Genomic DNA, 27,780 nt, shown 5'->3' with positions numbered 1-27,780 from the left:
ACTACCATTCCGAAAATTTTTAAAAGAAAAAAAGGAACAGTATTTTATAGCCCGTCTCAAGACTTGAATCTCGTGATTCGACCCCTATTACGTTGACGGCTAACCACTAGGTCGACGAGGCCGTTTGGAGATAGGATATAGAGGATAGGGGCTGAGAATTTTAATTGGGAAATTCTAGGAAGAAAGAACAGTTCAATATTCCATTATCCAACCAACTCCAACCCAACTCGATCCTGAGAACTCGAAGCCACACTGGATTACCACTCGACCAACGAGGCAGTTTGGGGAGTTTGGTGACACCCACGTTGTACAGAAAATTACATAGAGTACCTTTCTTTGTACCCCTGTCAATGTGAACCTATGCAGAATATGTTGATCATTAGAGCTTGCATTTAGCAGAACAAACACCCAAACAAAATTGCCTTTTATAATTTAACTTTACTATTTTTAAGTTAAACAAAACGTAAATAATGTCTATCTATTTATTTATTTATTTATCGACAACGAAGTAAGCTTATTAGAGGAATGTAAAAAAATTAATCACAGATAATAATTAATGTGTAGTTTTGTTTGCAAATTCTACAAATGGTTACTTTTAAATTAGATTTTTTTAAAATCCAACCCTACTTTTATTAAGTAGTTCAGTACTGCTTCATAAAAGTTGTGTAAAAAAAGCCACTAAAGCTAAAAAGAGAATTAACAGACCGCCCCCGGCTTTGATATCGCAACTTTGTGAAACGTGGACCGAGTTCAGTGATTTGCTCTAGATAAAAGGACCCTAATTTTAAATCCGAACGCTGGCTTTAAAGAGAAATTCTTAGACATTCCTTTTGTAGTTCTAGCCAAATTTCCATCTCTTATAGTTGTTTTTACCTTCGGACGTAAAAAAGTGTTATTAGAATGACGTATTATCTCTGTCTGTGGAGTCATAGCGTTTATATGGATGGAAGTGTGTAATGATTATGCCGCATTTATTTTTTGAAAACTGACGTGACAGACATTTTCTTTTTGGTTTTGATCAACTTGGCAAGTATTTTTTTATAGTTATTTACTTTACAATTGCATATATACGATAAAAAGTGTGATAAGCGTCAGGAACGAAGTTCTTTTTATTTTGAATTAAACGTAAAAAATACCCCGTATATTATTAAAATAATAACAATCACAAAAATGCCTTGTGAACCCCTTCTTAGTCTTACACGCTTCCAACCAATTTCATATAGTTCTTAATTTTTTGTTAATCTACATACAAAACACGACCTGTGTGCCAAATTTCACTACGCTAGGACAATTGGAAGTGGCCTAAAGGTTTTTTATTACCGGTCAGTGAGTCAGAGCTAAAATTAGGATAGGACCCTGTTGAATGTCCTGAAATTCAGGATTTACTGAAGCTTTATCTATGAAATTTGGCATACACCTTTAGCACTAGTATATGATTACGTAAGTACAGTTTTATCTTCTTACTTGCAATAGACACTGAACAACTAGACTATAATATAAAAAAATTATAAAATAATTTACTGAGTTAAACAAGTAAATCGATCTCTTAATCTCTTTGTTACCCTAGTACTTTGTTTAATTGTTTTGCGTTACCTGACGATATTAACGAGTTCAGGCGACCTATGTAAGTCGCAAAATTGAACGTCGTTCAAAAAACAAGTGAATACATTCTTAAGTTCATTTTGAAAAACGGAAAACAATGTCCAAACCGTTTACACTAATTTTCCACAAGCCAGTAGCTAATCGGAAAAAGCGTTAATTTTATTTGGCCGTCCCATGGTATCCGGTTACGACGGAAGCTCGAACACGCCTACCGCATCGTTCACTAAGTAATGAGCCCACTGTTACAAATATTCCAGTTCGAAAATAATGTATTAAGTAACTATAGGATGAAGATCTATTTTCAACTTTAAGAATAACATTTTAAGACTCACAGTTATTTAACACAGTCTCATGCAGATCGATTAACGAAGGTACGTTGGCCAATATTGAGTTTGGAATTGATATTTACACGATTAAAAAATTTCTTTGATGAACGATGTAAATAGTTTACTGTATGAAAAATAAAACTGTACGATTTTTGTTTAAAAAAAAAATATCTTTCAATCAAATTTTACGATGAAACGATGTACTTAAAACCTTGTATTTCAATGGATATAAATTGCTGTTTACATTATTTAAATATAAGGAATCAGGACTGAAGAATCTACTTGTAGAATAATCTCAACTTGGTATTACGGCCGACGGACTTTTAGCTAGATATCATCATCATCATCATCATATCAGCCGATGGACGTCCACTGCAGGGCATAGATCTTTTGTAGAAACTTCCAAATATCACTATACTGAGCCACCTGCATTCAGCGAATACCTGCGACTCGCTTGATGTCGTCAGTCCACCTGTTGGGACCCTAACGTCAATCGGCTCTTCGAACTATGTGCCCCGCCAATTGCCACTTCAGTTACGCAACTCGTTAAGCTATGTCGGTGACTTTGGTTCTTCTGCGGATCTCCACTCATTTCTAATTCGATCACGCAGAAATACTCCTAACATAGCTCGTTCTATCGCTCGCTGTGTGATTCTGAGCCTTCTTATGAGGCCCATACATTATTTAAATATAACGATTCAGGACTGAAGTACCTACTTGTAGAATAATCTCAACTTGGTATTACGGCCGCGGAATTTAAGCTAGGAATAAGAAACTTTAACTTCAATAAATCAAAAGCTAATTTCGTCGAAGATTTGGGGGGGCGGCAAGCGATGCGTGCCGTAATGTGTTCTTTACATCAAAAACACATTTAAAAGAAGTTAGATTGGCTTTGGAGTTGGCGGGTGGCCATACATAGTTGGAGCCTTTTCGGCGCCCCAAAGCCGGCCCTAATCTCCGAAACACCGCCGCAGATTGTTTCTAAGCATTTCGGTCCATCAAAGTATGATGGATGCAAACTTTTCTTTACATAAATTCTGATTTGACGCAAATCTGCTACAAAGCCTTGGATGTAAACAAAACTTTTGTAACATCGCAGTAATTGGCAATCTTAAGATATTTTACTATAACATTTTCGCAAGATAAAAGGAGCTTTTGCTACACTCGTAAAACAATATATTATTTATTTGTTTTAGAAAAAATAACATCTATTTGTAAAACTTATTCTTTTTCCGAAAAAAGAGAGAGAATAGAAATAGGTAGATAGATATACATGTAAATGAAAAGGTGTTTGTATTAAAAAGAAACACAACATTTAAAACAAGCTTTATTCTTTATTATCTACTCGTTAATAGTCTTATCACGTGTAGACACGCATGTTTATATCTCGTACAATGCACAATACTGTGAACAATCGATACACTCTGTCATTAAAAACACTCCATTGCTTTAACTTAATTATATTTACAACAATATCATTTAATCTATGTAGCATCTCCTTACAAATTAGCATTTTGGCAACATATTAACTTTAACATTTACATACTCGTACCTTATATAAACATTAATTGACTGAAGAAATTGGAATTTAGAAATAAAATGAAATTAAAGAAAAAGATGAATGGAAAATTTTGTGTCTTAAAAATAAAACTAAACATTGTGCTCTAAGTCACAAACTTACTGACTAGACTTCGGAGTTAGTAAAGTTGCAATTTAATTCCAGACTTTGGCATTTTGTTGGCAAAATATCCTATTTTCCATGTTCGCTCTTACACAGGTCTGTTTAGTTTTACTTTACTTAAAAGTTGCAAAATAAATTACATTTTAGATGAAATGTCACATTTTCCACAAACTTAAGAATTGTGCTTTTACCAATGTACCTTGTGTTGATTCTGTGTCCAACGTTTGCGGTAAACTTTAGCTCGTTATTTATTATTTTCTTAATTGTAAAATAAAGTTACTATAATATTTTTAACATAGGGACTAAATAAGCCAAATATTTAAATAATAAATACAATATTCAGTCTTAGTCTATAAAATAAAATAACTATTTTGATAATAGTGCACTTTAATTATATCATTACACGTGCATCAATTTTAAATAAGTTTCCACGATTTAGCAGATCGTCATGATTTCTCGTAAAGTGCAAAGTGCTATTAATATAATATTTGATGTGAAATACGTACACCTTACTTTTAATACTCGTTATACAAGGAAAATGAAACGACAGAAAAGATTTTACTAATCTGCTATATCGTGAATGGTTTTAAAGGAACTCTTCACATAATAATTTATACTCGTAGTATATACTTACATGTATATAATTAATTAACAACAACATTTATACACAATATATATAAATATCGTCTGCTTATAACTCAAGTTACTCTCGTTCAGAGACTTAAACATTTCTCTAATTCGTTAAAACTACGTTACCTGTTTCCGAGGAGAATTCCGAAATTAAATACTGTAATTTATCCACTAATTCACCTTTTCCGATTTACTGATTAAGTCTCCTGATTTTAAGCTCTTTATAGAGCTAGTGCCTAAATGACATAGTATTAGTATTCTAAAATATACTCCCTGATATAATTTAACTGCGTAGTTAGCAAATTGTGTGCAAAATAAGAATATTTACTACAATAGATCTCTACATAGTATAGTTTTAAGTGCATATAAATTTAGGTATATTTGTAAAAGTGTAGGTTGTTTCAAAAATCATTGTTCGTTAGGTTTATTACCAGTGATGTGCACTTCGTAGATGCGAAAATTCACTGCATTCCCTTAGCACTTATAACGAACCAATAGAGAAAAAGGAATTCCTCCATGTTTGTCCATTTTGTAAGTATAGCGCCTACCCTACTTTGAAACTTTGTGCACATCACTGCTTATTACCTCGAAGTGCTCGATGCAGATCAACGGAATAAAGGTGTTCGTAAACATTAATATGGACAGTGATTTTACGTCTATACCTTCACAATTTAGGTGCATTTAAAACAATTCTAATAATTTCATAAGTGCGTAGATTAGAACTAAAATCTTTGGATGGACACTTCTCCATGCGGCGTTATCTGGAAAAAGTTTCATATTATACATTATCAGTAAGTCATTTTTAATTGAAACAAAAATATCCTACATTATCTTTTACTCAAATGAATTCTACGACACCTAAGTCTGTAGATATTATTTTATATTTCCTTTTATTTTATTTTTATAATAAGTTTAGGTGAGGTTAGTTACTAATAAATTGAATATTATTGTATTTAGTTTTATATGTATAATTGTGAATATTTATTAAATAAAACAAAGCTACTTAAATAAATTTTCAAAATTGGTTAACTAATGACTATGTTATGCGGTAACAAACATTAAAAAAAAACACAAATATTATAAAGATTTGTATTTTTGTATGTAACGAATAAATTCGAAACTACTGGACCGATTTGAAAAATTATTTCATCAATGGAAAACTACATACCTATACACATAACATACATTGGACACATACACGGCTATATTTAATCTTCAAATTCAAAAGGAAATGGAAACTACGTGTTCAAAAGCGGAGTTTCTGCTAATATAATATAAATCAAACATTTCAATAAAAAAATTAAAAGCAATCGTTCGAACTAAGTTTGTGATAGCCAATAGCCACAAACATACAAACTGAAAAACAGTAGTCACTTGAAAAAACGTTCCAATTTAGTGCAGCAGACAAAAACTAAAGGATTTTCAAATTTTCGAAACACTTTAGCAATAAAGAGGAGTCAAGTGCTTGTAATACAGCGAGCTACGTTCATAAAAGCATCAGTAATTACCTGTAACGTGCGATGCGCCGCCCACCCAGTTGAGATGCGTCTTCCCGCCACCCTCGTCAGACTTTTGCTTCCCCTTATCGATCTCGTTCAAGTTCGATTGATACTTCGTTCCTGCGAGTGGAAAGACATGTGATTGAATGCGGTTTAGTTCAATCAGTGACAAATGCATCGAACTACGATGCATTGCTTGTTCAAAGTTTTTCTTATTAGTAAAACAGATCGATCGCTTTGGATACAATTGATCGGAATGTTTTTGTAGCTTCAATTATTTGTTCTTTCAAACAGTACATCATTAACAACCCATGTAGAGCACGAATGAGAGGGATTAATATTTTTGTATTTATGTCCTTAAATTAAATGGGATTAATAGTCCATAACGCAGGCCGAATGCGGATTGGCAGACTTGACACACGTAGTGAATTAAGAAAATTATAAGGTATGCAGCTATACATGTTTCCCCATGATTTTATTCCTTCACCGTTTGAACACGTGATATTTAATTTCTTAAAATGCACATAACTGTAAAAATTGGAGGAGGTTTATGCCCCGGAAATTGAACCTACACCCTCCGAATCGATGGTAAAGATATCCAATAAAAGTAAAATTCATTTACAAGCCCTTTAATAACATCAAGTTAATTTACTCTACGGTTTATTACCTCAACATATTTGATATCTATTTTGAATCAAAAAAGAAAAAATCAATTAGAATTCGTATACAGAATGTTAATCAAAGGAAAACTTAAAAAAAATAATTACCTAAATACTGTAATATTAAATTCATACGGATTCAAATTTTCCCGTCGGAAAAATAAAGATGCTATATTTAAACGGAACGACCGCAAGTAGATACAACACTCATTAGGGAAAGGAAAAGATTCAATATGGCAAGGGAGCGGACGGCGGTCGGCGGTCGGTCGGCAGATATTGAAAAGTTGCGCAATATTGTCGAGTGGCTGGCCTAGCCGTAAATTCGTAATGGAAGCAAAAAATAAAACAGAACCAGCGGTCGATGTCCTAACCGCGCCGCGTCGCCGCCCCGTACAAAAACAACCCGCCGCAAAACTTACGATCCGTCGTCGACTAAATGGATTTTTCAAGTTCATGTGCATATAAAACTGTTCTCAAACTATTCACGATGCCGTTTGCTGTTTGCGATAGAACACGAACTATAAATTGACTTGCTTGACAATATGGTTTAAATGAAATTTTTACCTATAAACTTGTTATTTATCTCGAAGTTATCAACGAATTGCTTTAGAGATGGTCCAGAACAAATAATATAAACTATTCTTAATAACTTGCCCGACTGCATTAATTCCGTAGTTAGCATACGTGGCTTCAGATCACGACATCCTAAGTTCCTTGGTTGGGCTACAAACTATTGAGTTTTTCTTTTTTCTAAGACGAGTAATTTTCAGGCTAAATTGATTTTGATGGTTTACGGCGAAAACGTTAAGCCGTCGGCACTGGTCATTACTATAAGCCCGTCAAGCCGTATAGATGTAGTGTGGTGGGTCTGAGCTCCATATTCCATTTCCTATAAGGAGGCCGTACCGTTAACATAGGCTGATAATGATGAGTACTAGTTTTTTCGTTTCAGAAAAGGTATGTCTGTCTAAGTATAAGCTAATATGGATAGGAGCTTTCTCGTTGTAATACTAAACTACTTAATCATGAAAACTATAAAGAAAATTGTTATGTCCGTGAAAGGGGAGGCAGAAGTTGACACTTGGCTATAATAGCTAGTGGCGCAAGATGTTGTTGTCCGCTGCGTCCGGGAAAATGTCCAACTTCCTAATAACGGCGGAGTAATGACGCGCACCGACTTATGACTATCTGGTATTATGAGATCGGTGGTGACAATATGGACATTTATATGAATACTATATATGTGTAAATTTTCTCATGTCTAGTTGTTCTGTAAACTTTTTTCCATCATGATGATGTACATGAAAAGTCATGACGACTAGTGCACAGCAACGAGCATAGTCATTATTAAGCAATAGATATACGCTTTTTATTATTACCAATATTTTATAAATATTTTTTTTTGATTCTTTCAACACACATAATTCAATTATTTCTAGTAGTCTTAGTTTACAAGCACTTTTAAATTTAGGTTGACTATTTGTAAAGACTCTACCACCGATTCTGAAAGCAAGCTCTAGACGGCTATTCTGTACCTAACGTTGTTTTGTACAATTCGCAAATTCGAGTTTCGAATTCATCTCTATGTCTCTCTGCTTAACACGTTACTATAGAAAGAGAAAGACAGAGGGGAATTTGAAACGCACTTGCGGTTTATACAAAACTTCGTTTTAGAATAGCTTGCACGGCTATTCTCTAACGATGTTTTGTATTACTAGCAAGTGCGAGTTTCGAATTCACCGCTATCTTTCCCATTCTATAGTATCGTGTTAAACAGAGAGAGATAGAGGTGAATTCGAAACTCGCACTGGCAAGTTATCGTTACAGAATAGCCTAGCTGACGAGTGATTGAGCGAGAGAACTTAACCAACTGTTAAGTTCTTTTATATTATATTTTGTTTATATTTGTATCTTTGTTTTATCGGTTACTTTCAATGTTTTTTATAACAAAAGATACCATTTATGTGTTTAAAGTTGCAAATATAACTATATTCGTATATCGCTTAAGATAGTCATAAACCCTTTCACACTATATCCATAAACTCTGTTTATAAATGATTTGTTTGTATTTTATGGGGACATAATATTTGAAGTCTGTTAACAGCTTCCCGACAAGCAAAGCGTCGTAATAGTTTATGATCTATAAACCTATATACGACCGCTAATAATAATAACTGAAACAGCAGCCAACAATGAAAATAAACAGAACGATCACCGGGAATACAACTCGTAAAGGTACTATTATCTCTTAATAAACGAAATCACTGACATAAAAATCTTGTTTGGATGCATTTTATCGACAACAGTATCTGATATTAATGAACGAATTTTACCGCGAATTTTATTGATAGGTGGGCATTCTTAAGCTGTTTTATGTGTCTTTTTATTTTATTCATTTAATAAAATAAAAACTTATACAACTCGTAAATAATAAAAGTAGACATAAATTGAAACAACAATGGATTGGATTGGAATGGATTTCGTTTATTCCATGTTACACAACAAGGCCATTCGATGAATTGTGAGTATATTATGGTGTAATGTGTATTGCGTGTTACAATAATCTCTACCTTTAGTTTTATCTACAAGTGGCATGTCTCGACATGGAAGCCTTAACGGCGATTGGTACATCTATACTAATATTTTTAAGGGGTAAAGTCTAAGAGGTTGTAGGAGGTAATGTCTAGATCTACTGAACTGATTTTGAAAATCCTTAACCAATAGAAAGCCACATTAATTATTGTGAGTGTCATAAGCTACATTTTATTCTTGTATCTCCACGGGAACGGGACTACGAGACTGAAACCGTGGGGCGTCGGCTATAGTCAAGTGCGTTGATGAAACTCCCATGATATGCGGGCGACGGGGGGAAAGACTGCACGGGTGTGAAATCGTGCGTGCGGGAAGTGAGGTGCATCAGTCGTGGGTTTTTCTTTCATCGCTACACGCCCTCCGGCCCGCGCGGGCCATTGGGAGTGTTACGAACGAAGTTGCCAAGCTATATAGCTGGTACATAAAATAACAATGTCGAACAAAGTGAGAGTATTGTCAGTATTTTATCAAAATACAGTCATTTATATCTTTACCTTTATCCACAAGTGGCGTGTCTCGACGTGGTGGCCTTGATGGTGATGGAGTAGTCAGTGACCTTGGGTCTGGAGTCGTTGTTGGCGGTGAAGAAGCTGAAATGAAACTTCCATGTAATCTACCTTATGTGTAACAAAAATATAGTCCGGGATCTGTAGAACATTTTTTACAACTGATTAATATCAAGTTAATTTTTCGTGAGCTTCATCTCGATCAGACGATCAACTTTTTTATTTACGAAAACTCTTCATTCTGGTAGCTGAGTTACCAGGAAACAAAAATTTTTGAGCATCGGAAAGGGATAATGTACCATGCAATTTGTAGGAAATTGTGGCTGTTGTATAAACTATTAATTAAGCAAAAGAAAAAAAAACAGCTGGTTGGTAACAATTTTTAATAACCTTGTTATTGATACAAATTGGAAGGAGGGTAGTTTACATAAAAAAGTTGATCGTCTCATCGTGATGAAGCTACTCACGAAAAATTAACTTGGTAGTAATCAGTTGTACAAAATGTTCTACGGATCTCTGACTATTAGTTAAAGTATGAAACATAAACCATACTGTATAATCGAATAGTCCCATCGGATTCGCCCCTTGGATTCTTCGCCACACACTTATACATCCCATAGTCTTCAGTAATAATATGCCTGATGAGCAGCTTCATATGTGTTTTGTACTGTGGCATCCCCACAGTGTTCTCCATGTGGTATTTGGCACTCTCGTGAATCATGTGACCGTCTTCACGAGTCCAATAGTTCAAGGACGTGGGATAAGCTTCTGTGAAGCATTCCAATGTAACATTGTAGTAGAGAGGTGCTCCGACCAGCTGATGGGGTATCCAGAGCATTGGAGGAACTGAAAAAGTAAATAATATAAATATACTTATTAATAATATAAATAAATATTAAAATGAATAATATTATAATATAAATATACTTAATATTTATATTATACTAATCAAAAATATAGGGAAAAATTATCTATCAGTGTGGTACTTTTATTCATACGTCTCAATAAGGGCTAGGGCTTAGGTAATCGACTAATATTCGTGCTCACTTAGTAATCGTGGACGTATCTATTTTTAAAAACATCATCATCATCATTATCAACCCACACTCAGTTCACTGCTGAGCTCGAGTCTCCTCTCAGAATGAAAGGGGTTAGGCTAATAGTCCACCTCGCTGGTCCAATGAGGATTGGCAGATTTCCCGCACATAGAGAATTAAGAAAACTCTTAGGTATGCAGGTTTTCCTCCACCGTTTGAGATACGTGATATTTAATACTTTTAAATGCACACAACTGAAAAGTTGGCGGTGCATACCCCACTGCTTTAAAAACTTTAAATAATTTACATGTTTTTAAAAGGGGACAGAAAATCAAGTGGAAACGCAGCACTCATGAAATTGACAGAATAGACGAAATCTGAGTAGAGTTGTGATACACGTTAACGAGAAATAAATAACTAAAAATTCTATTAAATGAAAAATAGGAAAATTATCATAAACAAAAATATATCTGATAAATCATAATCAGTATTGAATTGTAAATATTTAAAAGCTACTCATGAATAGTTCGTGTGTACATTCAATCAAGATTCAAGACAGATTGGGTGGAAACTTATCAATTAGACTTACAGTCTACGCTAACTTTGACTCTCTTAGACACTGTTGGCGGCACTCCATTACTGGCTATACATAAATAAGCTCCCATGTCCAGACGTGAAATTCGTGCCATGTCCAATACTTCACCTTCCCATTCCGATACTATAAACAAAATGACATTTAGTACATTACCATGATTTAGTATGCCAATAAAATGATAACTTCATATAGAACATGTTATAAAGACTTGATGAGAATTTTCTGTCTGAAAATGTTATTAGTAATAATGTTGTAATATTAAATTGCATACAAGTTCAACTAGACCAACATAAAGGAATAATATTAACAATTAACATTTGCCAAAAAAAAATCACCGAATCCTTTTACCGCGGCTAGTTGCCTCGACTGGTGACAGAAGGGCTGGCTCATTTTTTGCGCAAAGGATCAGCCTGGCTGTCCAGCGCGGAAACACAGCCAGTATTTTTGCCACCATTCCACGTGGGCATGATTTGTATAGTTATTAGGAATTGTATTCTTTGTCAATAAAAAAAATTAACACAAATTCAAAATTCAACTTCACATTTATTTATTTAAAGTAGGCTTTCATTTTTGAAATGTCTAGTCCAACAGTGAGTAGCGTCTCTTCCGGTTCGGTAAGCAGATCCTACCGACAATTTCAATGTTGTAACTTAAAACTGACATAATGTAATAACATAAAATACATAATCATAGTAAGTATGCATGTCAAGTATGTAAGAAACATTTACTATTTGCTTCGATATAGAGCTACCACCCGCTTGTATTTACATTAACAGCGAATTGCAAACATTAATTGAACAATAGGCTAGTTGACGCTTATTTTTAAATGGTCTTAAATTGTGGATTATAGTTCTACTAGATTGAAAAAAAAATATCATATTCGTAACGACGTAATTATATGAAAATTTCAATTTTTAAATATTTTTTTCACATTATGAGCCAAAACGCCTGTTGGCCATTAATATGGTCTCTATTTCGACTTTTTCATGACGTCACGTTAACAAATCCTATAGGTACAAACGGAGCGTTTGACAAAAATATTAGATCAATTAGTTGGACGTTTACAGAAAGTAACATTGTGACGTCACAAAATGGACGACAGCGTTTTTGATGTTTGGAAATTTTTGAAAAAGACATGATATTTAGTTTTATATGAAATCCTTGTCTTTTATTAATTAATATCGATATATTCCGTACCCTTATTCCATGTACTACACGAAATTAATATTGTTCATATAAAATTTTATACGAGTCAACTGATTAGTTAAGTCATATAAAATTTTATATGAGCAATAATGTAATTAATTGTAGAAAACAGAGCTTGAACTGTACGTAACAGGGTCAACAAATCCTACCTGAATGTCCTTTAGTGATGGAGATTTTTGAATTGTCATCCCGTTTCCACTTGATGGTCGGCTTAGGAGAGCCATTAGCGCGACACGTTAGAGTGACGTTGGCGCCCTCCCGCACGATAACGTCGCTCGAACTCAACGAGTCGTCGATTGATGGCGGCACTGCAAACATTCATAGTTAAACAACAATGGCGTGCACACGGTTTTACTAAGGTAAGCACAATATGTACAAAATGGAAAATTCCTTCTTTAACTAAGACACTAAGAAACTAATGATGTCGTCAGGAGGGAGTGACTGATATTGCGATGAGAACTTGAGATTTTTCTAAAAATTAAAAATGGGTTTTAGGGCTAATTTGGATGAAATTATGTAACTCTAATTAATTTGATAAAAATTAATTATAATATTTAACTTTAATTGTTGTTACTTTTATCCATACATAGTGTAGTTTTAAATCGGACTATAAAAGCTTAGATAGAATTCTCTAAACGTAGTCTCGCGCACCAGTTGAAGTATACATTACATTAATTTTATAAAAATTAATTTAGAGCCTCAATAGCTCAACGGTAAAGCGGTCGCACTCATCACTAGTAGCTGGTTCGATCCCGGCCCCGTTGGTCTATTGTCGTACCCACTCCTGATACACTTTTGCAACTAATTGGAGTGAAACGGGAATATTGGTCATATTTCAAAGTTGTGGCAAATATTATTTAAAGAAAATGTACTTTTTATGTGTTTTTGATTTTGATAAACAAATTTTATCATCAATAAACATATTTTATTGAACAATATTTATAAATAAATAAATTTTGATAAATGTTGAGGTAACTAAAGTATTGTTATTACATATGCGTAGAGAAAGAACTAGGGTAAAGTCCGCGAGTTATAACAAATTGTATACATCTAGAAAATAACAATAAAATAGCTATTTAATACATATTGTTTTTGACGTTTTCAGTAAGGCAATGAAGTTGAGATAAGTTGGGTCATTCACAGATATTACGTAATTTACGTAAGTTATTTGCCTAGTATCTGGCAAACCAATTCATATCTGTAGCTTTATTAGAATGGCCGTGACATCTTGACAAACTAAAACTATTCGTACAACACTAGCTCAGACAAGTAAACATATTCGACAAGGTTATGTTACGAGTATTCGGCAAGGTCGTCTGTAATTTTGGTATCGATCTTATATATTGTTTACATATCTGTATGTTTAGTGTGGTATTTAATCAATTAATACATTTAGTTAGTACACAATATAGAAATAAACAAGATTACTCCTACTAATGTTATAAAACAGGAAAGATTGTATGGATATTTGGTTGGATGTATGTTACTCTTTGACACAACAACTACTGAACCGATTTGGATGAAATTTATAACGAAGATAGAACTTCACTTTTCAATTAATTAACACATAGAGCACTTTTCATCCCGGAAAAATTCATGGTTCCCGAGGGATTTTGGAATACTGAATTCCACAGACGAATTCGCGGGCGTTTGCTAGTTATACATAAAACATAAAATTGGGAAAACATCATATGCATTGTAGTTTGCTTTGTAGTTTGACTGCAAAGTAGTTTGTGTTAATACAAGGTATTATATATCTTTATTTTAAATCAAATCGCCATTAAGCCAAATCGGTTAAGTAGTTGCGGCGTTAAAGAGTAACAAACAAACATCCATACAAACTTTCGCGTTTATAATATTAGTAGGATCGTTCGTTATCAAACCATATTCGACTCACTGCTGAGCTCGAGTCTCCTCTTAGAATGAGAGGGGTTAGGCCAATAGTCCACCACGCTGGCCCAATGCGGATTGGCAGACTTCAGACACGCAGAGAATTGAGAAAATTCTCTGGTATGCAGCTTTCCTCACGATGTTTTTCTTCACCGTTTGAGACACGTGATATTGTGAAGAAGGTAAGGAGCTCAGCAGTGAGCCGAATGTGGGTTGATAATTAGTAGGATATTGTACTATAACATAACAATAATAGTAGAATAAAACCTATAACCATAGGTACCATGGTAGAAGCTCACATGCTTACGTAGGACTACCTCGCAATGTAATCTTACAATGATAGAAGCTTACCAACAACATGGAGGTATCCAAATTGGGTCTTAGCGGTGACCGTGTTGATCTGACACATGTAGCGGCCCCGGTCCTCCTCGCGCACGTCAGATATGTGCAGGAACCAGGTTCGATGCTTGTCATGGGTCACACTGACTCGCGGATTGCGTGTTATCACGTGATTGTGAACAGTCAAAATGGCCGATTGTTCAAAATGCATCCATGCTACCTGTGAACAAAGTTAAAAAAAATATATATCCAAATCTTTTTCAATAATTTCGACTGATTTCAACATCAGATCAACTAGTTACTTGGTTAGTTTTGGAGTAGGTATTTAATTTATTTATACTATTTAATTTATTCTGTACTATAAAAAGTAGAAGAACAATAAAAGTTTGTTTTAAATCAATAGGTACACACTATAGAATTAAAAGTTATTCGAAGAAATATTACGTTTAGAAGCGCCGTAAATCAAACAAATCAAATCGATTTAACTTTTTAAATCATTTTTACAAGATGAAATATCTCGATAAGTTATCAGCGTAACAAAAAGAATAGATATTAAGTTAAGGAAAATGAGACAGAGGTGGGGAATGAAAACGTACAGCATTGCTTCAACGATTTCCAATCGAGTCTAAATTTGACGACTGACATAACGGAAATTAAGGAATCGTTCCTTCTTATGGCGACAGTTTTATTTTCGAATCAAAAGTAATTCAGAAAGATCTTGGTAATTACTATGAATACCAGTTTTGCTATTTAGTACAGGTAAATACTTGTTTGCTTTGAAAAGTATGTGGTATCTATATAACCGTGTAGTATTGGTAATTTACAAATTACCTAAAATACGACAAACAAACGGTAAAAGTTCTTAGACGTTCCAAAACATTTTTCGTGATTTTTGAATAAAAATAACTAATTTTGATAATAAGTATTTAGTAAGTAAATAAAGTTTAAATTCTGAACGTGCGAATAGGTAGTTTTTAGTTTTCAAGCTACATGGTAATTATTTGCAAATTGCCTAGTATAACCTACGACAAAGTAACGTTAACGTACTAAGCCATCTGTAATTTCTTACGATGATAGATTTATTTTCGAAATAAATGTACTTATTCAGAAAGAACTTTCATTACGATATTTTTACCACAGTTTGGATGCCAAGCATTTAGTACATTAAGCTTAAGTACTAAAATATCTAGGTCGGTATTTTGATACTTGGTAACCCTTTGCAAATTACCTAGATTAAGAATAAGTTTCGTTGTTATTTAGTAAGTACTAACTTTAGGTACTAAAAGATCTGTGTTGCTATTTGTTTAGCTTTCAGAGCTAAGTGGTAACCCTTTGCAAATTACCTAGCTTAAGAATACGACAAAGAAACGTTAACAATACAGCTAGGGCCTGTAACCACGTGGCACGTCGATTCTCTCTACAATCGTAAGCGCTTTGAAAATTAAAAAATGTATAGGAATGACATTTGCTGTCGACAGTTCACGATTCACGTGATGAATTACCGATCGCATCATTATCATTATATCGGATCGGATGTCATTCCCATACATTATTCTAATTTTCGAAGCGTTAGCGTTTGTAGAAAGAGAATCGACGTGCCATATGGCTACAGAGCCAGCCTTCGTGGCTCCGGGGAACAAATGAAACAACATTAATAGCGGGCAAAATTGAACATTTACGGGTCGCCATTAGACGCGCTGCGGGCACCTCTCGCGACATCTGTGTAATTGCATGAGCTGCCATCCCGTCCCCGCTTCACACCAATTTCCACGGCATTAACCGCTTAAAATGCATTTCACTGAGATTGTTATACTGGAAACAATCCAGCCACTTTTAATTTTCAGCCGGAAGCAATTTCGCGTAATGAACAGTAAAGCTTTTTTTTTACAAAAAAGGGTGTGTGCATTTGCATGTACCAATTTGTTCGCTGCACTTTTGGACGACGCTACGTGCCTGAGAAGATTCAAACGTTCGGTATTTACGGATATATATTTAACTGGCGGACGCCCGCGACTTCGTCTTTGTGCAAATTTGGTTTGTAACGGACGTCTATCAACTATATGTCATCTTCCTGCCGAATTCCAAGTCTGTAGCTTAAGAAATGAACGAACTTCATACAAAATTGCGGGAACCTTTAGACTTCTTTAATCCGGCCCTATCGCAAAATCCGTTCTTAGTGGATACTTACTAACTATAAACTACCTCCCTGCTAAATTTCATCTTTGTACGTCTAGCGGTTTTTGAGATTTCGTGATAATTTTGCATTTATATATTAAGATTTTATGATCGTAGAAAATCTATTAATTTTTCAGCGATTAATATAATTTGGATAAGCTATAGATATATAATATAATAAATAATACTTATGAATATATATTTATTCATCCGATTTTAAAAGATCTTAGTAAAGTTACTCATTATTTTTAACATTTGAACGAATTATATAATCTTAGAAGTGATTATTTACACGTGAATCCTACGAATTGGTTATTTAAAATAATATATACCTAAAAATAAGTGTCAAATATTACATCCGTATTTGTAACTATATATAATCATTAATTCGTACGGTTTACGTACGACTGGCTTCTTCCTATAATATTTTTTATCAAGCTAGGAACGAGTCAAAAAGTAATCATAGCAATACTCTTTGCACGTTCCAGTTTGAAGTTTAAAAGTTGCCCGTAGACCTCTCATCTCTTAATCCGACTTTAAGTTTGATTCATGGATAGTTCTTTTTATCAAGATTGCGGAGGCAATATACGGGAAGTTTGTTAGCTCAAAACTCGTGCCGGGTCACATCTTACCTATCTTAAGTGATACGGTTCTCAGCCGCTGTCTAATTTATAATGGACTTGAGGAAACTTCGCCCATTTTATTATGCAATGGGATGGTAACCCCTCTAATGACGGCGGCCTGACTCTCAGTAACCTGGTACTTCCGGGTTATTAAACGGGGCTTAATATTACGAATGATTTACGTGGGAATAATTTTGAAGCTCCGCAGCGAAAGTTGTTAATGAAGCATATTATACATTATGGACGGTAGCTAAACCCCTTTTTTAAGTATAACATTACTAAAGTTTGAGTTTCTTTTTTGACTCAACAAAATCTTTTGAATCTTGTGGATGAATAAAAAAAGCATAATACTTTTTTCTTCAGAAATTTAACAATATATCAAACATTTACTTATCTAATTCGTCAAACACCTTAGGCTTTGCTAAAGTGAAGCATTGAATCTCATTCCTGTGGTAAATTTACACCTAAGAGTAAAACTTTAAACCGTGATACATTTACATTGCATTTTACACAGAGAGAATTTCGGGGCGAGCCGATAGTGTTTATTAAGGCCGTGGTCGCCGGTCGGGAGCGGGCGCGCCGGCGGATGTAAATCAGATCTGCGTAATTGTGGCCGGCGTCTAATCTAATAGCCGCGGTATGTCCGTCTGCGTCGCGCTGATTAAATTAGAAGCCGCTACTCAACGCCGCCAACCTGCAGACTTATCGCCGTACTCATATTTTGAATATCTATCCTACTTAGCTCATCATTATTAGACTAGTTTAACGGCTTACTTCAGGGCGAATACTCCCTTTCAAGGCGTTAAGGAGCTTAGATCCACCACGCTGCACCAATTCGAGCTGGCGGGTTTAGGGTGTTAACGTTAAATTAATTGACGGCTACTATATGTTAATGATAACGACCGGGACTGACGGTTTTACGTGCTCTCCGAGGCACAGGGGTTCCAACTTCCTAACTCCAGGCTGAAAATTTTATCTGATTTGTTGAAAAAAGAATATCGCAGTATCTCATATAGGCCGACCCTAGATTCGAACACAGGACCTCTCATCCGAAACAACACTGATACTGATTGGAAAATCTTAAGAATGCACTGACGATTCAGGTAAATTGGTAAGCAGTTACCTAAATTGTCGTATCTTTGCTTATATTTATAAGTAAGAAATTTTCCCGAGACTCAGGTGAACTTAGATATCTAATCACCTACTAACAATTTCGCTATTAATGGATTTAAAGCCAAACCAAGCTAAATTTTCGTACCTATATGTAACTGGGAACAACTATAAAACTTCCAAAGTTCCATTTAATTGTTCAAGTAATTAAGATAAATTTAAGGAGAAATCAAAATTTTACAAGCGGTTACGAGATAAGCGTTAAGTGTTGAACTTGGGAGTTTCATCGGGCTGTCGGGTCGCCTGGATATTTCGCTACCAACAATCATCCCAAGTTAATGCCGTAGCACGATGATAAAATATTGAAACTTGGGGAAATTTTGAATTGGTATTTTATCATTATCTATCATAGAATCATCATTTATATTAGTTATGTATGCTTCACTATTTGCTAAGTGTTTCCTAATATTTGTTGTGACATGGCATACTATAGTGACACTGAAGAGCTTTTTTTTTTTTTTTACTTTACAAGTTAGCCCTTAACTACAATCTCACCTGATGGTAAGTGATGACGCAGTCTAAGATGGAAGCGGGCTAACTTGTACGGAGGAGGATGAAAATCCACACTCCTTTCGGTTTCTACACGACATCGTACCGGAACGCTAAATCGCTTGGCGGTACGTTATTTGCCGGTAGGGTAACTAGCCACGACCGAAGCCTCCCACCAGCCAGACCGGACCAATTAAGAAAATCTCAATCTGCCCAGTTGGGGATCGAACCCAGGTCCTCCGTTTTGTAAATCCACCGCGCATACCACTGCGCCACGGAGGCCGTCTTTAGTAATAAATGTTTGTTTTAGTAATGTTAATTAATTAAGTTACATTTATGCAGTTTGCAATAATATTGACGTAAATCGTAAAAGCCTTTCACAATAATTTTATGAATAATTACAACCATTAAATTAAACATATTTCCACAGCAAGAGTTGTGAATTATTTGGAATATTTTGATGGAAATAAAACTGAACAAACTCTTTAATAAGAAACAATGTAGCATTACCGTAGAATGTTAATTTTAATTGGTCTAGTCTTTTTTTCACGTTTGACCTAATTCTGTTTATATAATAAATAAATATTTTTTTTACTAAGTAAATCAAACTAAATGATTACATAAAGAATTGTCTATATAACTATACGAGTACATTACAAATATAAAGATAAAGAAAAAAAAATAATAAAGGAAATATATAAAAATTACCATTTATATTTACTTTTTGTGATATATTTTAGAAATAACGAGTCTTTAGAGCCGTGATAGCCCAGTGGATATGACCTCTGCTTCCGACACCGGATGGTGTGGGTTCGACTCCGATCCGGGGCTTGCACCTCCAATATCAGTTGTATGCATATTAAGAAATTAAATATCACGTGACTCAAACGGTGACGGAAAAACATCGTGAGCAAACCTGCATACCAGAGAATTTTCTTAATTCTCTACGTGTGTCCACCACGCTCACTCAATGCGGATTGTCAAATTTCACACATGTGGAGATTGAAGAAAAATTGAAGGTTTTCTCGCTATGTCTTACCGTTTGCGACACTTGATATTTAATTTCTTAAAATATTCGATTATCGCTATTATTATCGTTTAATTTTTTTATCCTTTTTTTACTTATTTTTAAAAGTAAACGTCTGTATAATGCAAATTATTCATGACCTTTTTAGTTGTGGAATTACAATGATTAATTTGTTATAGCCAGTTTAACGGTACTTTTCAATATTATTATTTCAACAGTAACATAAATAAATGTGCAATTTGTAGGTATGTTTTTATAAATTGTATAATACTTAATACTTAGTAGTGTACTTCCGATCACCAAGTGATTTATCACTTGGTGATCGGAAGTACAAATTGCTTATTTATCGGTCGGTATTTGAATTATGAAAATTCTCTGCGTGTGTGAAATCTGCCAATCCGCATTGGGCCAGCGTGGTGGACTATTGGCCTAACCCCTCTCATTCTGAGAAGAGACTCAAGCTCAGCAGTGAGCCGAACATGGGTTGATAACGAATACTCTTTATAAGGCAAAAATGAATTTCGTTTTTGACAACTATACAAATATTCGTACAATCTGCACTATACGTAATTCGTAGGCACTTGTTCAGCGTGGCATTGTAATTGCATACAATACAAATACCGACCGATAAATAAACAATTTGTACTTCCGATCAGCAAGTGATTTATTATTATACAATTTATAAAAACATACCTACAAATTGCACATTTATTTATGTTACTGTTGAAATAATAATATTGAAAAGTACCGTTCAACTGGCTATAACAAATTAATCATTGTAATTCCACAACTAAAAAGGTCATGAATAATTTGCGTTATACAGATGTTTATTTTTAAAAATAAATAAAAAAAGGATAAAAAAATTAAACGATAATAATAGCGATAATCGAATATTTTAAGAAATTGAATATCAAGTGTCGCAAACGGTAAGACATAGTGAGAAAACCTGAGATTTTTCTTAAATCTCTACATGTGTAAAATCTGCCAATCCGCATTTAGTAAGCGTGGTGGACTATTAGCCTAACTCTTCGCATTCTGAGGTTGTTAATAATGATGAGAGCGATAATGATTTTTATTATTAAAAAGTATCTGGATATTTTATTACAAAGTCGTCAGCACTGGGTAAGTTAAATTATTTCAATCTCGGCAACATTAAATGTGCAAAGTATCTAATGAAGATGTCGGATGCAAATTTGATATTTGAAATGTCGGCTAACTAATTTCATTTGCCTGGATCCTAAACGAGTTAGAGTCAAGCTCGGAGACACTTTGCCAGCGGATGCTTGTCGGTTATACAAAACGCAGTTTGTTATGTGCAAATTGACATTCCTGTTTGGATACTCTGATATACTTCGTATAATTTGTTTTGATAATTATCTATTTTAAATTTTCCTTAAGGCAAAGTAATCGTTATATCATCATTATCAACCCGTATTCAGCTCACTGCTGAGCTTAAGTCTCCTCTCAGAATGAGAGGGCTTAGGCCAATAGTCCACCACGCTGACCCAATGCGGATTGGCAGACTTCACACACGTAGAGAATTAAGAAAATTCTCTGGTATGCAAGTTTCCTCACGATGTTTTTCCTTCACTGTTTGAGACACGTGATATTTAATTGCTTAATATGCACACAACTGAAAAATTGGAGGTGCATGCCCCGGATCGGATTCGAACCCACACCCTCCGGAGTCGGAGGTAGAGGTCATATCCACTGGGCTATCACGGCGCCAATCGTTATATAATGTATTTCAATTAATTTATATAATACTCATTCTCACTTAGGTCATGCCTATATACCAGACGAACACTTATAATTTCATAAGCGTATTAAGTGAAGAAGCCTCATTTGCCAAGATCACCTTCAAGGTTTAGTGCGAAACTTACGGAGGCCTATTAATTCGTTATCTTTAAACACGTTGAACGTAGACCCTTCGTTCTTTTTATCTTAATTGTAGAGGCATTAAAGAGGCAAAGTTGAAGTTGTGAGGCTTCGTGGGAGAAGCCTGCGTCCCTCAAGACGTGCCTGGAAGGCGTCGTTTGATTTATAATGGACTCGTTGCGAACTTTAGCCATTCTGCCGCACCGCACCGAATCTCCGTAACGACGGGCCCATCGCCGGAGGAGATGATTCGTAGACGTGTTTAATAATATTACGACAGATTTAATTATGAAACGTTTAAGAAGTTTCATCTTACGCTATTATCTGTGCTCCCCGCTCCGAGGTGCTTTTACATTTTCTAGTGATTTACCTTATTACACGGCGAGTTTGTAGAACAACAATTTTGAAACACTCCGGTTTTCCATAAGATAAAATGAAAAGGAAAATCTGAACTAGACAATCAGGTATAATAAGTAATATAACAAAAAGGTTTTAGGTAAAAGCTTACTCTATACCATTATTGTTGAGAAAAATCAAAGCAATACAGGATAACATTTTCTTAAAAGACACGTGTATCTGTAGAAAAGCGAGTGTGGTAAAACGACGGCCCACTAAGTAATGCAATCGCGCACACAGAAATAAGTGAACATCTTGCGGGAGACGGCTTAGCTTACTTCTACTAAAAGCCCACTTAGAGAACTCTTCGACTGAGGATTTGTGTCGAGGGTCCTCTAACTTTGTGCCGATCTTCAGCCAATAAGCTATTTTTGGATTTGATATAAGTAGTTGTAGGTTTATGTACATTATAGTTGTTGTTGTTGTTGTTGTACGGTATCATGAACATTATAGCGTGGAAAATTATTATTATTATATAAATTATGAATTTTAGGAAGATTCATTGCTGAGTTTCTTGCATACGGTGGTGTCTACTAAGAATAGATACTGCCATTTCTAGTGAGTATAATTTGAACTCGCAATTTGAGTATGATTTAAACAATTTTGATTTAAATGTTTCACCTTTGATAATTGTACATTTTCATTTCAACGGAACGGAAATATTGGTTGTATTATTAGTTATGCCAAATATACTTTAAAATAAATAAATAAAATAAACTACAACAAGCACAAAAACAATACCGTGATAGCCCAATTTGCAGCCGAGTAAGTAGATCTCTTTGTGGCCGTTGTTTGCTCTATATTAAAGAAGGGGAAATAATATGTCAGAAATTGAGCAGGCGGCCCTCGTTTGCGCCCGAATGTGCGAGCAGCATTGCGACTCGGCGCGGCATGTTATTGCAAACCACACGTGCAGTGCCGACTATCTGACATTTCATGCCGATGAATAAGCTACGTGTGGTTGTTTTAGACTAGCTAGCTGTTATTATAATAATAATTATTATTAATACGATGTTCATTTAAAACAGACGACGTTTCAAGAACAAAAGGAAGCCTTGTTCATGGTGTATGTGTGTATGTCCTACACAATTGTACTCGTGGTAAATTAACGTAGAATTCAATGTTACCCTTGTATCTCCTCTATTATAAAGCTCTGCAAAGTGAAGTCTATAAACTACACTCTCTGGTGTGCAGGTTTCCTCACGATGTTTTCCTTCACCGTTTGAGACACGTGATAATGCACACAACTGAAAAATTGGAGGTAAAAGGTAAAGGTAGGAAAAGGCATGCCCCGGACCGGATTCGAACCCACGCCCTCCGGAATCGGAGGCAGAGGTCATATTCACTGGGCTACCACGGCACATATAATAGAAATATATTTAATAGAACTGTGTTGTTAATACGCTTTTGGTGTTTTCTAGTAAAAAATATACTTTTTTCTTATGAAAGGCAGTTTTTAATATGTTGTGAATTATAATATTGGATATCACACTAATATTATAAAGGCGAAAGTTTGTGTGTTTATGTTAGCCACAGCGTAAAAGAGGAACAAACATACTTACACACAAACTTTCGCCACTATAATATTAGTATGATGCTAATATAGTGTATATAATTTAGTGTGATGTGATATCACTTTTAAGAAAGTCTAACCTTAAAAGACTTTGGAAGTCGGGCAAAGCTTCCGCGTAACAAATATGCCACCATTTAAACACGGCATATGTGGTATGCGTTTAACATAGCTGCGACTCGGCGCGGCATGTTATTGCGAACCAACATACGTGCAGTGGCGGCTATCTGACATTTCATGCCGATGAATAAGCAACGTGTGCATATTGTGTAGCATTCTCTTGTAAAAGGAAATGTGCTACTTGCTGTTTTGGTATGCACATTGTTTTTATTAACAGTTTCGTTGTATGTTCACACTTTTTTTTAATATTATGAGATCGTTTATTTACAACTACCATAATACTGGTGATTATTACGTGTTACAATGAAAGCCTATTGAATGAAAAATAATGAATAGGCCAGCTGGGAGTATCTTATTCGGATAAAATGCAGTCTAATGAGCTCTTCCATGATATAACAAGTCTGTGCCGAATTTCATCCAAATCTGTCCAAATCAACTATTTTTAGAATTATTAATTACTAGCTGACGCTCCGCGGTTTCAGCCGCGTAGTCCAGTTCCCGTTTCTAGTGTTCAAAGAATTTTCGAAGTCGGTTTAATAGATCTATAGAATATTCCTTATAATACCAGAAACTGTACCTCTTTATAATATTAGTATAGATGTAATTAAACCCGTCTTTGTTTTTTTTATAATATACTCGTAGCACTGGTTTATAGGATAAGTACAACAAACGTAAATCATAATTTAGCCATGGAATCATTCACTGCCAATCCAACTTCACAGTGGTCACATATATATCGATATGTTATATACTCGGAAATAGAAAAATGGTAATAGTGATAAAATCTTAGAGATACGAAGTATGCGGAATGTATAAATAAAAAATAAAACCATAAAATAACAGGTAAATGGGAACAGAGTATTTTGTCGTTTCAATAATTCTAAAAAGTCGGACGAAGAGGCAAATCTTTTTAACCGATGCGGAAAACTAATGGCAGAGGCGAGGCTTTCGGGAAAATCCGCTTCTTGTTGTCAATACAGGGCAACTGTGATGGTTCCCCCGGTTAAGCCTTTATTTCAAAGTACACTATCTTGTCTTTTATAGTAAGTATTTCATTTCATATTGCTTCGAGCCACGTAAATAAATTTAAAAGTGACTGTAAGCTTAGTATATCTTGAGGCGAACAAGCAAAGAGGTTTTTAATTAAAGTCTGAAGATTTATGACTCTATAATTTTTTTGAATAATGTAATTAGTATATTATTTATGAAATTTCATGTTTCAAGCAACGTAAACTTTTATAAATGTGTCCGAATTTAATTTATAAGTGTGATCCGCCTTGTGGCTATTATTGAAATAGGTATTATAGGTTATTTAAATATTATACTTTTTTTAGTTAATTTAGGTATATATTATATTATTATATTTTAGTAAATATAAATATTTCCGAATTGTAGTAAATTGTAAAATTTCAAGTAGGTAACCAATAAAACCATGTAAGTAAGCTGACTTCAAATATTTACTTTACTTGTAACACATTATAAACGTAAGTTGTGGAACCCTGGGAATTCGGCCGCGTAAAATTCCTTGACAAAAGTCAACCTTAACATTATTTTTACTTTGAAAAAATAAAATATTCGTCATGTGTAACTTAAATTACGTTTCCAAATGATTTGTTTCTGTTTTTCCACAATTTTTCTATAATTTTCCGTTCCTATTGGTCGTAGCAGACTATTTAACATGAACATATTTTTTCAATTTGAAGCAGTAGTTTCTGAGTTAAGCGCATTTAACTAAACAATCTCTTCAGCTTTATATTATTTAAAATGTAGGTAAGAGGCTCCCCTCATTTTTTAGAAGATATGGTTACTTTCGCCCTTTACCTTTTTCTCTGAACCAAAACAAAAATGAATAATACAAACATATCTGAAATAGATGCGTAGATACAATATACGAAATTGTCGCCAAACGTAGTACATATTTGTATATTTACTAGTATGATACAACTACCGAACTGCTGCGGTTCATCATTTCCAGGGGAGCTTTTCCGGATGCCTAGGGATGTCAAACTGTTATTTCAAAGAATCGGAACTTGAGTTCTAAAATTTTTTTTTTTTAAGTATATTTGTGATTATTTCCGACAGACGTTTGATTAAATACGCAAGAAAATTGTACTCAGAAAAGTAAAATAAAATTTGTGTCTACTATTTAATTGACTGTTAAAGTAAAAAAGTATTCATGTTACTAATCTATATTATAAAACTTAAATTAGTGAAGTAATATAGACCGAATTCGTACAGAATCCCCGCTGTTTACTGATAAATATCGGTATGTAATGAACCCGTATGCAAATCCTCGTAGTTCCTCAATATTTTGAGATATTATTTGACATGTCCAGCCAGTTAGCCATGCGTAAAAAGGTGTGGCAGCCCTATATATCCGGTGCGGCGTCTTGCGGTTTATCGGTCAGTGGAGACGGTCGTTACCTATTAAAGTTGTTTTACATTTTAACTATCTAATACATATTATAAATGTGTATGTTTGGATGTTTATTGGTTAGTCGTTAAGGTGTTAAATAGTCATCATCATCATCATTATCAACCTATAAACGGCTCACTGCTGAGCTCGAGTCTCTTCTAATAATAGGTTAGGCCAATAGTCCACCACGCTTGCCCAATTGCGGATTGGCAGACTTCACAAACGCAGATAATTAAGAAAATCCTCTGGTATGCAGGTTTCCTCACGATGTTTTTCTCACGAAGACAAGTGATGTTTAATTTCTTAAAATGCACACAACTGAAAAGTTGGAGGTACATGCCCCGGACCGGATTCGAACCCACACTATCCGGAATTGGAGGCAGAAGTCATATCCACTGGGCTATCACGGTTAACATGATAAAGAGTAAACAAACAAAAAGAAAGTGATATAACATTCATTAAATAATATTAGTTAGGATTGAACACCGTTTTACAATTAACATTTAATGGCATGCACGTAGCACAAATAACACTTTTATTGAAAAAAAAAAACCTAATTGGCTTTCAGAATGCTGAAAATCAGAATACATGGCGCAAGTTGGTGAACGAACGATAATAAAAAGAAGACCATTGTTAGGTAAAGCACCTCGCGAATGCTTAATTTATTCGAACGTGAAAAAGTACCGGATGAAAATATGCATGCAGATTTAGAGATTAGAAACTCTATGATTTTTATTTTCTTATGACATGCACGAGTATGTAAACATGTGAATATCATGATTTACACCAATTCCAAGTTCTTATTTTTTTACTATTGATACAAATTTATCTCCAAATAACCGAATATTTCACACATCTGGGAAATCAGAAATATTTCCGTTGTGATTTGGATATTTCACAGTTTTTATTCTACAATACCTAGATACTCGTATAGAGAAAAAATATTAGAGATGTCCCTCAGACATCCCTTGATAACGTACTGTTTAAAGTAAAACCTAAAAGAGTATTCGATTGTTAACGTAAAATAAATATAAAGAGATGATTTCACCAACTTTTAATAGCTTAGTCACTAGTTTTGTCATTGTCATTTGTTATAAAATGAGAAAGTTATAAAAAATACGGGTAGACTGACCGATACTTACCAGTAGGCGGTAAAACCTTTCAATTCATCATTATGTTATTTTAATTATGATAAAATGACTTTTTTTCCTCCAAAGTCAAAAGTCTGGTGGCCACTGGCCAAGTCTTATAAGATTTTTTAAATATTTATCGGAATTTACGTAATTGTTTGTGTATTGTTTGTTTGGAATACGAAAAACCTCGGTGAAGTAGTTTTTAAAATCTTCCATGTGAG

The 27,780-nt window shown here is 34.5% G+C and overlaps 1 protein-coding gene across 1 annotated transcript in view; it reads right to left on the bottom strand.

Annotated features, from left to right (window-relative positions):
- Positions 1-3,239: 3,239 nt before the first annotated feature.
- The window catches only part of LOC112051280 (lachesin-like), a 126,146-nt gene continuing 101,605 nt past the window's right edge, over positions 3,240-27,780 (bottom strand). The window contains exons 3-9 of the mRNA XM_024089859.2: positions 14,575-14,782; positions 12,483-12,641; positions 11,122-11,250; positions 10,048-10,341; positions 9,484-9,579; positions 5,748-5,858; positions 3,240-5,000 (exon numbers count right to left, since the gene is read on the bottom strand). Of these exons, the coding sequence (XP_023945627.1) occupies positions 4,921-5,000; positions 5,748-5,858; positions 9,484-9,579; positions 10,048-10,341; positions 11,122-11,250; positions 12,483-12,641; positions 14,575-14,782 (1,077 nt within the window). The 3' untranslated portion in view covers positions 3,240-4,920. The remainder of the gene's footprint in view (positions 5,001-5,747; positions 5,859-9,483; positions 9,580-10,047; positions 10,342-11,121; positions 11,251-12,482; positions 12,642-14,574; positions 14,783-27,780) is intronic.

This window comes from Bicyclus anynana, chromosome 1 (genome assembly GCF_947172395.1).
Source record: "Bicyclus anynana chromosome 1, ilBicAnyn1.1, whole genome shotgun sequence".
Classification (NCBI taxonomy): domain Eukaryota; kingdom Metazoa; phylum Arthropoda; class Insecta; order Lepidoptera; family Nymphalidae; genus Bicyclus; species Bicyclus anynana.
Note: the sequence above shows the minus strand (reverse complement) of the source record. Positions and strands in the feature narration are given on the sequence as shown.